This window comes from Cynara cardunculus (assembly GCF_001531365.2).
Source record: "Cynara cardunculus var. scolymus isolate 2C chromosome LG 3, CcrdV1, whole genome shotgun sequence".
In the NCBI taxonomy this organism is placed as follows: Eukaryota; Viridiplantae; Streptophyta; class Magnoliopsida; order Asterales; family Asteraceae; genus Cynara; species Cynara cardunculus.
In genome coordinates this window covers 24551583-24565575 of record NC_037530.1, presented here as the reverse complement: position 1 = coordinate 24565575, position 13993 = coordinate 24551583, and the positions used below count along the sequence as shown (strand labels likewise).

Below are 13993 nucleotides of genomic sequence, written 5' to 3'. Positions count from 1 at the left end.
TTCGCTGAGCATTGATTGAGCAACCTCAATGATTGTTCGATTTCGTCTTTCAGCGACCCCATTCTGTTGAGGAGTTCTCACTAAAGAGAAGTTGTGAGAGATTCCCTTGTCCTCAAAGAAGTTATCCATAGTACTGTTTTTGAATTCAGTGCCATGGTCACTTCTAATAGATCGTACTTTAACATTTTTTATTACTTCTATCTTCTTGATGAACGAAATGATTTCTTCAGGTGCTTCATCTTTGGATCTGAGAAAGAAGACCCAAGTATAACTGGCATACTCATCAACAATGACGAGTGTAAACTTCTTTCCAACTAGGGATTGCACGTTGACTGGACCAAAGAGCTCCATATGCAATAGCTGACGAGGCACAATCACTGAAGAGATTTGCTTAGACTTGAAGCTAGCTCTTGTGTGTTTTTCTTTTTCACATGCTGAGCAAAGAGATTCCCTTGCAAAAGAGTGTTGAGGAAGACCAGTGACAAGATCCTTGACAGCTCACTGAGTGTCTTGAAGTTGAGATGAGATAGCCGTTTGTGCCATAACCAGTTAATATCTGACGAGGCTTTAGAGAAGAAGCATCTATTCTCGGTAAGAGAAAAAATCATATTGATGATATATACATTCTCTAGACGAGAACCGGTTAGAGCAACCTTATCATCTTTGTCAAGAACGTGACATAAATTCTTTGAGAATTTAACTGTATAATCTTTATCACACAGTTGACTGATGCTAAGAAGATTGTGCTTCAGTCCTTCAACATATGCAACGCATTTGAAAGTTGTTGCACCATTGGTTAATATACCAAAACCTTTAGTATATCCTTTTCTGTTTCCTCCAAAGGTTACAGAAGGTCTTTTTTCTTCCTTGAAATGAGTTAGAAAGGATTTATCTCCAGTTATATTTCTTGAACATCCGGTATCAAGATACCATATGCCTTTGACATCCTATACAAGTAAACAAAATAAAAATGCTATTGGTACCCAACTATTGGGGTCCAGCTTTGTTAGAGGCTTCATCATCTGATGCTAAAGAATCAGTATCAATAGATGGCATCATGAACCTAAAGAGGTTTAAGTGGAGAAAGGAACAACCTCTGACACTACTAAGGTAGTTTCAGTGGAAGTCTTCACTGAGCCTGACGAATAGGCTTCAATGGTAGGAACTACAACGTCTGATGCTGAAGATTTTTCAGCAGGAGTTGTCTTCGTTGAGCCTGAAGAAGAGGCTTCAACGGTTTTCTTCACCTTGGTTGCTTATGCAGCCTTTGTGGATGATTTCACCTTGGTTGATTTCTCAGCCTTGGTTATTTTCTTACCCTTAGCTGGTGAACCAACTTTGGTGGTAGAAGGACACTTACTGGCAATATGTGTTTTATCACCACAGTATTTACACTTCCTAAAGCTGAGAGTAGCTTTAGGGCCAAAAAGTATCAGACTAGAAGTAGGACCAGCTCCAAGGATTCCCTTCTCATTGGTTCTAGGAGGAACCTTTGAGGAATTGGATTCCTTAGGTGAAAAGTTCACCTTGRGYTGTGACTTGGATTTCTGATGGGATTCATATTTCCTAGTCCCTGAAGAGGAAGAACTTTACAAGCTGAAGGAATAGACCTTGATCTATTAGACTTGTTAGACTTCTTGGGAAGGGATGCCATGACAACGGATTTACCTTTGTTTTTGCACCCGAAACTCGAAGGAGTTTCTTCAAGATGACTCTCAGTAAAAGAAGAAGACTGAGAGGAAGAAGTGTTAGGAATAGAAGAGACGAAGGTGCCAAACTTGAGCATGGACCTATCTGTAACACATTCTTCCTGATCATAAGAGAATCGTAGACCAGTCGTTATCTTGGTCGGGATCTGAGCGTTAATGATCTCAGAGGCCTTGATGGAAGCCTTGCTCCACCCTTCAATGGTAGCTTTCTCGGCCTTGAGTTCAGCAATTGCTCGCTCATGCTCAGCGATAGCCTTCTCATGTTCAACAGTGATGACTTGGTTTACAATAACCTGATCTTTAAGATTTTCCTCGACAGAGGTCAGTTCTTTGATCTTAGAATTGCCAATCTTCAATTGCTCTTGAAGATCAACGTTAAGCATTTCTGCTTTTGATTTGCCATTGAGGGCAGCGTAGGAAGACTGGAAGAAAAAGAAGGTTCATTTAGGAAACATACCTGAGTAGAAGAAGAAGATGGCTTAAAGGAAGTTGATGCTTCTGAAGATCCTTCATCTGTGTCTATGGCCATCAAGCAGATATAGGCTGTATCCTCTTCATCTGAGGATGATTCATCGGATGACTCAGCCCAGTCATGCTCTTCAGCAATAAGGCCTTTAGCCTTTCGCTGGTTGTTCTTCATCTTCCTGTACTTCTCCTTCAGTTTGGGTACTTCTCATCTTTGGTCCTAAAGGAGGAAGGAACTGTGGAGGATGGCGTCGCAATCTTCTTTGATCTGCATTCACCTGCAAAGTGTCCAGGCCGGTGACAGTTGCAGCAGACAACTAAAGCCTTGTCTATTCTTTCAGACTTTGGCTTTTCCTTTAGGGATAACTGAGGAGATATGCGGAAGTTGTTCTTACTGGCGAACCTCCTAAATGACTTAATTTAACAGAAAATTAAATAGAGTAAGATAGATGAAACAAATAAGTTTTCAACTGAAGAAGCTTAAGAGATCAAAGCCAAAGGAGAGCTTTTCATTTCCCTAGAATCTTTTACAAGATTCCTTTTCAGTTGACGAGATTGCTCATGGTTAAGCAGAATCGCGTATAAAGTAGAAAGAGAAAGAGTGAGAGTAAACATGTCATTGGACATCTTGAGACACATGGAAAAGGCATTCAAGAAACTTGGTTAAAGTTTCAGAATTAGAGTATTCCCTGCCGACAGCCCTAAGATCAATAAGAAGGCAATTAAATCTTTGATGTACTTCAGACAGCGTCTCAGACTTTCCACAGAGAAAGCTTTCATACTGTCTTACTAGATTGATCTTTATGGTCTCTTGAACCTGAGTGGTTTCTTCATATTGGACACAAAGTGTGTCCCACATGGATTTAGAAGTTTTGAGTTTCATCACTGAGTGATAAATCTAATCAGGAAGAGACATAGCTATTATAGACCGAGCACGCGTGTCTATAGCTATTTTCTTCTTGTCTTCATCGCTCCAATGTTGCGGGAGCTTTGGAATCTGCTGTTCAGGAATCACGGTAGTCATAGCTGTTGCTGGAACAGCTGGAGCAATAGCAAATGGAATATATGCTCCATTTTCTATATAATGTGGAATTTCAGGATCCACACCTTCAAGAAAGAGGGACATCCGGTTCTTCCAGAGACTAAAATTGTCACGGACAAATTGGGGAGGTTTGGCAAGAGAGGCATTGTCTTTTTTGTGTGTGTGTGTGTGTGTTTGTAATTTGTAAAGCCATTTGTAAGCGGTAAAGTTATCTAAGAAAAGAGATAAACTAACACTGAAAACGACTAAACAGAAAGAGAGAAGAAAGCACTACTCTGATACCACTTGTTGGTCCTTGAGGGTCTACAAGAATAGTAAAACAGTTTGTATAAGGGGGGGATGAATACAAACACAATATTTTCAAATTTAAAATATATATTGATAAAGAAGATCAATACAGATTTTACAAGATTGTTTGCGGAAAGATAAGGTAATAAAAACCTATCTAAACAATCTTTTGTTACACATGAATTCTTAGCAAACAAGAAAATAAATGTTGTAAAGAGAAGATCCTTTACTTAAGCTAGAAAATGCTTGAAGTAAGAATTAGGTTTAGAGAGTGAGTTGCGCGCACTCTGCATGGAGAATAAACACTTCTATTTATACTCAGTGTATTAAATGTTCATTTAATGCAATATGGTAGGGTTAGAGTGCGTGTCAAGCGTTAAGAGAAAGGTTTGTCCTTTGCCACAGTAAATAGTACAAAAAACACTGTTCATGGGCAGACATCTTTACCTAAAGTTGGTGGACAATAGAGTCGACTAGTCGGCTCCGTACCGTACCAACTCTCATAAGGGTATGGGTTTGTCCTTTATGTGCATAAGGACAAGACAACAACAATCGTGCCAAGCAAGCATCCTTTGATCGCTGAATGCTGGAATGACCTGAAGGTCTCTTCATCATTCGCTGAAGCTTGAGCAGTCTTCACACATTTGTAGATGGACTTGTAATCACTGAGTACCATTTCAGATCACGTACTCGCCAGTCTCTAATCTTCAGTTTCAGTCTTCGACATTTGCTGAAAGTTCTTTGGTGTGAGTGTTGTCTTCTTGATGTATCATTGTCTCTGGTTGATTTATAATACAAGTTCTTCAGCGATCACTGAACAGACTCAGTGATGATCGCTGGAACTGAAAAGACAGAAACATAAATACAACGTATAAGTGAAAAGGAATTATCATCAAAACACTGAGCGAGAGGATCAACATCCGGTCCCTGAACCAGGGAAAGAACCGGATAGACAAAGAATTGTTGATCTAGAAAAACTGAGAATGATCCACAAGGACGAGGAAACTCTTGCTCATGTACATATAAAAAATGCTTTGTCAGATCGTCTGTATGATCTGTATTCTCGGATTACGTGCCCTAGAGAATTATGGAAGGCACTGGAATTCAAATATAAGTCATAAGAAGATGGCACTAACAAATATATTGTGTCTCAGTATTTGAGATTTCAAATGACTGATGAAAAACCGATTCTGGAACAAGTGCATGAGCTCCAAGTTTTAGTAAACAAACTGAAGATGCTTTCTATTGTTATTCCTGAAATTTTCCAAGTGGGGGAAGTTATAGATAAACTACCTCCATCTTGGAAAGATTTTTCTAAAAGAATGATGCACAAAACCGAAGATTATTCTTTTGATGATTTGCTAAAACATCTTCGTACCGAAGAAGAGGCACGTAATCGAGATAAGAGAGGCAAGTCTTTGATGAATATTAACAGTGTGCAGGCTGGAGGCAAGAGTAAGGGAAGGGCCGGAGGTCCAAATAGAAAGTGAAAATTGGGTCCACAAAAGAAGAGTTTTAAGATATCTGGTAATCAATCAAACCCAGGGCAGAAATTTAAAAGGGTCAGAAAGTGTCACGTCTATGGAAAGACGGGACATTACGCTCGTGAGTGACAGGACATAAAGTCCTGACCCCTGCTGCTAACTCTATTGAGGGGATTCAACACGTTGTGGCGAATCTCCACATGGAAGAGATTGATATGATCTCAGAGGCCTCTACAAAGATTGTGGCTAGAAGAGGTGGTTGGTACTTGGACTCTAGAGGCACTGTTCATGTTTGTGATTCCAGGTCCAAGTTTGTTGAATATGGACCGGTTCGAGATGGGAAGCAAGTGATAGTTGCTAACAATGGCCGTGCGGATGTCGTTGGAATAGGTACTGTACTACTAAAGTTCACTTCCGGCAAGACCGTCACTCTCCGAAATGTTCTTCACGTGCCTTATATCAACAAGAGCCTTGTCTCTGCAAGCAAACTCGATGAAAATGGGTTTGGAATAAATATAGAGACAAGAAAGCTCATGATATACAAGAGAAAGACTTTCATTGGAAAGAGATACTACCAGTTAGGTATGTATCGCCTGAATATAAGTGAGGATAGTAGTGAGGAGGTCAGACCTAGTGAGTCAGTAGGGAGTAATGTTTTAGCCACGTCTGGAGAAGTTTCAAATTTTTTAGTTTTTACTATTGAAAGTGATGTAATTCCCAACGGTTTTAATAAAGTTATTTATTTGGATTATTTTGTTTGTTCTATTTCTTTATGGCATAAACATTTTGCACATAGAAATGTAAGAAATATTGAAAAACTGCATAACAAAGGATTAATCAAAATTGATAACAAAGATTTTGGAAAATGTGAAACTTGTGTAAAATCAAAATATACAAAAAAACCTTTTCCATCTGTTAAGAGGGACATGTCAATTTTAGAGTTGATTCATTCTATTTGTGAATTAAATGGAATACTTACCCGAGAAGGTAAAAGATATTTCATTACTTTTTGTGATAGTCTCAGTCATTTTTTACATGTTTATTTGTTACACTCAAAAGATGAAGCTTTTGAAGCCTTTAAACTCTATAAAGCTGAAGTCGAAAATCAACTCAAAAAACGGATAAAAATACTTCGATTAGACAGAGGTGGTGAATACTTTAATAGATAATTCGATACATTCTGTGAAGAGAATGGTATCAAACATGAACGGACGTCACCATTTACTCCTCAATAAAATGGATTGGTAGAGCAAAAGAACCAAACCCTTGTTGAAATGGTCAACTGTATGTTGAACCAATCGGGATTGCCTAACAATATCTTGGGATAAGCCATGTTAATGGTTTGCCATATTCATAACTGAATCACTAGTTATGTGATTCCAACCAGCCCATATGAGCTCTAGAGAGGAAGAAAACCAAATTTGAACTACCTAAGAGTTCGGGGTTGTATTGCATACAATCGAACTTCTAACCCAAAAAGATCTAAATTGGGAGCCCTTGTTGTCAAGAGCATATTTGTTGGATATGCAATAAATAACAAGGCTTATAGATTATTGAACAAAGAGTCATAAGTTATAGTAGAATCCAGGGATGTGGAATTCTTTGAAGATAGATTTTCAGAAGATGCTGAAAGACCAGAACCAAGATTGGCCTCTAATCTCTCTTGTTTTGATAGTTCCAAAACCTCTAATGAGGCTGACGAACCACGAAGAAGCACAAGAGTGAGAAAAGAGAAAAATCTGGGAAATGATTTCTTCTCGTACTTGGTAGAAAGGACACAAAAGAAAGTGACAAGAGAGTTCATTTTCTCTATTAGTACTAAAGAGGATCCTAAGACACATAAAGAGGCCATGACTTCAAGAGATGCTCCACTATGGAAGGAAGCAATAAATGATGAGCTGGACTCCATCTTGGGGAACGAAACTTGGGTGCTGGCAGATTTGCCCACAGGGGTCAAACCCATCAGTTCCAAGTTGATAGTGAAAAGAAAGATGCACCCTGATGGTTTAGTATCATCTTTCAAGGCTAGATTGGTGGCAAAAGGGTATAGACAGAAATAAGGATTCGATTATTTCGACACCTATGCTCCAGTTGCTAGAATTAGTTCTATTCGAACTCTTATAGTAATCTCAGCTATGAAAAGACTGTATATTCACGAAATGGACATGAAAACAACTTTCTTGAATAGCTATTTAAACGAGGAGGTTTACATGGAGCAACCTAAAGGATTTATAGTACCTGGACAAGAGAATAAAGTGTGTAAATTTATTAAATCTCTATATGGGTTAAAACAAGATCCTAAATAGTGACATAAAAGATTTGATACGACTATCACATCTTTCGGGTTCCGACATAATGGGGCCGACTGGTGCATCTACTCAAAAAGCACGAGAGGGTACATTGTGTTAATCTATCTTTATGTTAATGATATGTTGATCATCAAAACCAATCTAGATGGTATTCTTGAGACAAAAGGGTACTTATCCTCGGACTTTAAGATGAACGATATTGGAGAAGTAGATACCATCATTGGGATAAAGATCAAAAGGTCAGCATCTCAAATCTCTCTAAGTCAATCTCACTACATAGAGAAAATACTGACCAAGTTTCAACATTTGAATATAAAGGAGTTTAACACTCCGTTTGATTCAAGTGTGAAACTCGATAAAAATATTGGTAGAGTAGTGGCTCAACTAGAATATGCTAGTCCAATAGGGTGCATGATGTATGCAATGCATTGCACTAGAACGGACATTGCTTTTGTTGTGAGTAGATTGAGTCAATATACCAACAATCCGGGTTCAGATCACTGTAAAACAATTAGAAGAGTATTGGGCTACTTGAAAAGAACCTAAGATCTAGAGTTGACATACTCTACATATCCAAGAATCTTGGAGGGATATTCCGATGCCAGTTGGATAGATCACTCAAGTGATTCTAAATCCACAAGTGGGTGGATTTATACTCTTGCTGGAGGGGCGATTTCTTGGGCAAGCAAGAAACAAACGTGTATCGCCCATTCGACTATGGAAGCCAAATTCATTCTTAGCAGCAGCGGGCAAAGAGGCCAAATGGATAAGAGATTTGTTGACTGATATCCATTTATGGCCTCGACCGACTCCATCAATTCCCATGTACTGTGATAGTGAGGCCACTATGTCAAAAATATACAATGCCATATATAATGGGAAGTCACGAAACATAGGTCTCTGACAAAACTACGTGAGACAACTAATTGATGATGGTACCATAAGTATTGTGTTTGTCAACTCTTGTGGGAACTTGGCAGATCCACTAACCAAGCCTCTGACGAGAGACTTGGTAGGGTTAATTACCAGAGACATGGGTCTGAAGCCTCGTAGAATCAGTTAGTGATGGAAACTCAACCTGGATATAGTGCTCCTATTTACCAAGTTTAAAGGGTAACAACAAGTCACTTAACTGATAGAACGTACTATCAAATGATAGATCCATGTAAGGTGAAAGATAGTATGAAGTTGTCGAGAACAAGCATGAGTCAATCTCTTAACAGAGTTTAGAGGCATCTTACCAACAAAGATGTTATAGAACTTTTCCTATATAACTTAGAGGTGGTGCCACCTTAAACGAAGAGTAGTGGTTTCTCTTTTAGTAAGTCATGAAACAGGGCTTAGCGCATGGCCATATTTGCGCTCAGTGAGAGAGTAAGGATGATAGATGATGTGTGTAAGTAAGCCAAAGTGGTCACAAGATTCAAGGTTTAAATCCTAAGGATATCATTGGATTGATCCCTTCTTGCATACTTACATTAAACAGGGTTTAATCTTAGTGACACCACCGTAATATTATCTACTATGAATGTTAGAAAACTTTCCAACCTGGTGGGGGATTATTGGAAATTTTAGTGGGTTGGAAGTTTGTCTTCTATCCCACATTGGTATATAAAGAAATCTAGAGAATCTTATAAGGCTTTCTCTAGAATTGGACTTTGAACATATGAGTAGACTCATGGTGGTAGTCTTGAGTGGAAGGCACAATGCACACACGCGCGCGACCGTGGGCGAGGGCGCGGGATTCGCGAAAGTGGCGCGAGGACGCGCATGCCGCATCAGAGCAGAAGGAGCCTTGTCCCGAGCTCTGAGTATCTTTTCGGTACAAAGTCGAGAGAGAAGGAAAATAACTGAATTTAAAGTCTGTTTTAAATATATTTAGCCACGTTTTAGAGATAACGATCATTGGAGGATAATCCTCCAACTTCTCCATCATTGTGCGATATATGGGGAGGAAATCATGGGAAGTTTAGGGTTTCACCCAGTATTTAATCGTGGGAAGTTTAGGGTTTCACCCAGTATTTAATCGTGGGAAGCTTAGGGTTTCACCCAGTATAAATACTAGGTTGAAGCCAACTCTAAACACACACAAAAAATTCAGTCTTTTTCGTTCTACGATTGCTGCTTCCGAACGTCCTTTTCTCTCTACCATTTTATGCATCTACCTCGTTCTATTTTCGTTTTAATTTTAATCGCTGTTCATAAACGAAAACGTATGCTACATCAAATCCTAGGGATTTGCGACTAGAGACTCACAGCGAGAAAAGAGTAGTCGTATAAAACTTTTAAGGACATGTTTTACCATGCAGATTACTATTTATCGACATTTTAATCAGCTTGGTTTTATATTTAGTGCATTATATTTAATTTCTGTTCACTAAAGTGAACAACTCTGATTCTACTTCTTTCTTTCATTGAATATATCGTGAAAAATAGATTCAATTTGTGTGAATTGACCAATTTTGAGATGTGGGTTCTGAACACAAAAAATTACCATCTTTGATCTTAAAATTTTAACTTTTTTCAATTAAAGACTTAAAAAATTTATAAAAATTAAAACTTTATTTTTTTCATATATCTTACTCCATTTAATTTTCAAAGATTAATTAGTTCAAGCATACTTTCTGTCCTTTTCTGGTCAAAAGTTGCTTAAAGTTTTCTTTATCTTTGGGAGTCTCTTTGGATCACTTGATTCAAGTCACTGTCATATATTTATATATAATGACATGGTAAGCTAAGTTTTGAATTATTAGGTACTACAAGTTCAAATGCATTAAAATACACCATTAATTTAGCATCACATGTACCCTACTCGGACCACCTCTATTGAATTGCATTTAGATTGGGTGTCCAATAGTTATGGAAAGTTAAAAGATAGCAATATTTCTTTGTATAATAACTTCATACATAGTTTTATTTTTGTTCAAATTTTGCTTGAATATCACAAGGGTAGTGCCTGATTGGTTTGGCTCCAAAGATCAAAAGTGTCAGGTTGTCCCAAGTTTAAATCTAAGGAGAAATAAAAATCCCTTTTATGGCCACAGAAGTTCAAATGCGATGACTTCGGGCTATCTGCAAAGCAGGTGGTTGTTTTGGGATTAGTCGGCTCGCACAGCGGGTTGGATATCCAGGTTAATTAAAAAAATAGCTTGAATGATGAACTTCATAACATACAAACATCCAAGAAGCTCAATATGAATGTTAATTGTAGCAAAGATAATGATTAGATTACATTTCCATATTAAGAATTGCCTTCTTCTACATTTAGCAGCATATCCACCACCTGGCTCATGCTTGGTCTTGCATCCTTATCTTCATTACAACACTGTAAAGCCACCTTGATCAGAATTTCCATTCTCTTTTTGTCATATTTTCCATCAACTTTAGAGTCTATGATCTCTTCCATCCAGTCATTCTTTCCACCAGCTGCTGCCATAACTGCTGTCACCCAGCTATCCAGCCTTCTTTCCGATCCCCCGCTTTGATTGGCATTATTTATTGGGCTTCGACCTGTTATCATCTCTAACATCACCACCCCGTAGCTATATACGTCAACTTTTGATGTTATTGGAGAATTAACAAACAACCATTCCGGAGCCATGTAACCTCTTGTTCCTCTTGCTCTCGTGAACTGTGAATTACGAATTCCATCTCTGTCCAATAACTTCGACAGGCCAAAATCTGCTACCTTTGGCTTGTAATCGCTGTCCAGCAATATATTATGAGGCTTAACGTCACAATGCAATACCCATTCCAAGCATTCTTCATGTAGATAAGAAAGACCTTTCGCAGTACCCACTGCAATGTCAAACCTCTTACCCCAATCCAGCTTATTGGAATGCAAATTTTGAGCCAATGACCCATTCTCCATATACTCATAAACCAAAAGACTGTGTTTTCTCTCAGCACAATACCCCCACATCTCTATCAAATTCATGTGGTTAAGCCTCCCAAGGGTACTTATCTCTGCCAGAAGTTCAGGTTCATGTTGGTTGTTGCTAAATTCTTTAAGATGCTTGATTGCTGCAACTCGGTTGTCTGACAATACTCCTTTGTACACGATGCCACCACCTCCTCTTCCTATCTCGTTGCTGAAATTGTTGGAGGCCTTCTTTAATTGGGCATAGCTGAATCTTTTAAACCCAGTTGCAGCTTGGAGGTAACCTTGTGTAGATATGCTTGGATTTCGGGTTCTATAAAAGAAGTAGGTAATGCAAATGATCTCTAATGCACCAAATACATAAGTAAATAACATCAGGTATTTCATGGACTCTTGTTCAGCGTTCTTGTCATAAGCCCTGTCAAGTTGGATTGTAGGTTTCCCACTACAGTTTAAGCTGAATCCTTCAGCAGCCTTCTTGTTACTCGAAGATAGGGAGATACTTTTGGGCAGCTTCAGATAGATGGAACCGTTTATATTCACGGAGATGATTCCGTTCAACAACTTAAATTTGGGGTAACAAAGAAAAAAGCCTTGGGTTCTATCATACTTGAACTGGAATCCTTTGCAGTTGCAGATGTTTGCACACTCTTTCTTACATGCATTTAATGTTGTATTGGGCAAGTATTTAGCATCATAGCCATAGAAATCAAAATGAGCAAGTTGTAGGAAGTTGTCCTCACCATTGCCACATAAGGATGGCTTGAATTCTGGTTCACAACCATATGACCAGTCTGTGTGATTGATCATCCTGTAATTAGGGAGGCAGGAGCACTGCCTACCAAGACCAGGATTGTACGAACACGTAGCATTTTCTCCACAAGATCCATGAAGTCTGCAAGTTTCAGATATGGCCTGCCATGTAACTCGCCAAACCCCTCTCAACTCATCCAGACTGTAGGCTCGTAAGTTACCATCAGTATCCACAGTCAACCTTCGGGCTGGCTGATCTCCAACATCTGATGTATTGAAGAATAAACCATCACTTGAGATGAAATGACCTGAAGAATCCATGGATGCAATCCTTCGGTATCCGTAGGTGCTCCTACCAGATTCCCATGCTCGTAGCTCAGGAGATGGCCAATAAACACCTGTCACCTGAGGACCATCATAGACAAGTCGAAGGACATTATCATTGTCAAAAAGGAGCTTGTAGAACCCCGAAGAATGATTGGTTGAACTTCTTGAACTGACAAGTGGTGTATCTTTGGTGAGGAGTTGATAGGGAAGAAGGGTATTTGTTGGGGAGGCAAAGCTTTGCCAAACGATTTGGCCATCTTGGCTTTGTAGGTAAAGGTTTCCAGAGTTATTCATTTTCAACTGAGCAGATTCTGTTGAGTCTCTAAAAGTTGTGGTCCAAATTGGCAAGGGTTGATCTGCATCCCTTAAAACCAGATTTCCAGTTTTCAACAAGGATAGCTTTGAGCGTTTTCCATTAACTGGTACATCTCGGTTAGCCATCCAAACTATGGTATGGCTTCCATCTGAGAGAGGTTTAGTATACCATATTGAAAAGCAATAAGCATTCTCTCCAACACTGTAGAATCCGGCAGTGAAAAAGCCATTTGGTGAGATCAACAAGTCATGTTCGTTCTCCACCCAGAGAGATGAACCTGGTTTCAAAACCGATGGTGGTGAAGGAGAAGATGGTGATGATGATATGAATGGTGTTTGAGATAGTAATAACAAACCGAAAAGAAATGACAGAGCCATTAATCAGAAGGAGCAAATATAAATGCCAAATGCATAAGCTCTTTATAATGTATATATGTATATATCATCTACGTACGGTCCATGGTCAGACATGGAAAAATGATTAAGATGCATCTGGTGGAGGAGATTAATGAAGAACACCAGACATTTAATTTGACAAATGCTAGTTGACATAATAATGCAGAGATCTTTTGATCCATTCGTTTTGGTGTGTCGGCTGCATTGACTTTGGAACCTCTGGCACGATCACACTTCACACATTCCTTATAAACAAAGTGGCTCTGAGTCTGACCAAAGAAAATCAAAGGCTAATACCATCAACTATCATACAATTTTTAAGACAATCACATGAGTTTTAGAAATCCATCATTCGTTATAATAATAATAATTATATTTTAATCAAATTACAACCAAAAAAAGATGTTCTTTACTATAATTATTGTATGGTTTAAGACATATGATAAAAGCTAATCATTAAACTATATAATAATATATGATTAGTATATACGATCTTTTTTTATTGAACAAAGGATTAAGGGGTCGTGTACCAAACACTTACTAGGTAAGCGTTTATCGGTGAAATTTAACACTGTCATTTACTTACCGGGTAAGATTTTAGTCCACGAAAACGGTATCGTATGCAACAATTTACCCGGTAAGCTTACCGTGGTAAGATTCGTCGCCCTCATTTACCGGGTAAGATTCTTGGTTCTTGTCTCGCTCTTACCGAGTAAGATTATTGAATCTTACCATATTCATCCGATACGGTTCTGACTTGGTAAACGCTTACCTGAATAAGCGTTTGATAAACAGTCCGAAAATAACTATACGTTAAAACCAACAAGACCGGTCAAATCGTTTTTGTTTGGCCTTAAACATGTATACCGTAGTTGGGGACGGCCAACTACTTGTCAGAAGGTGGTTGGCAATTGGTAATCACTATTACTATTTGATGGTTGCTTCAATAACTTCATCCAAAAAAACTTTGGTCTTTGGTGTGTAATGAATGTGACAATCCGTAAAAATTAATCGTAGTAGGATGT

The 13993-nt window shown here is 38.6% G+C and overlaps 1 protein-coding gene across 1 annotated transcript; it reads right to left on the bottom strand.

Annotated features, from left to right (window-relative positions):
- Positions 1-10508: 10508 nt before the first annotated feature.
- LOC112509054 (putative receptor protein kinase ZmPK1) lies at positions 10509-12950 on the bottom strand. The gene has a single exon (XM_025113930.1). The coding sequence runs from the start codon at positions 12948-12950 to the stop codon at positions 10539-10541; it is 2412 nt and encodes an 803-aa protein (XP_024969698.1). The 3' UTR covers positions 10509-10538.
- Positions 12951-13993: the final 1043 nt, after the last annotated feature.

What these genes read in the sequence shown, in the direction of transcription:
- LOC112509054 (XM_025113930.1), bottom strand. Translation starts at nt 12,950, where the DNA reads ATGGCTCTGTCATTTCTTTTCGGTTTGTTATTACTATCTCAAACACCA.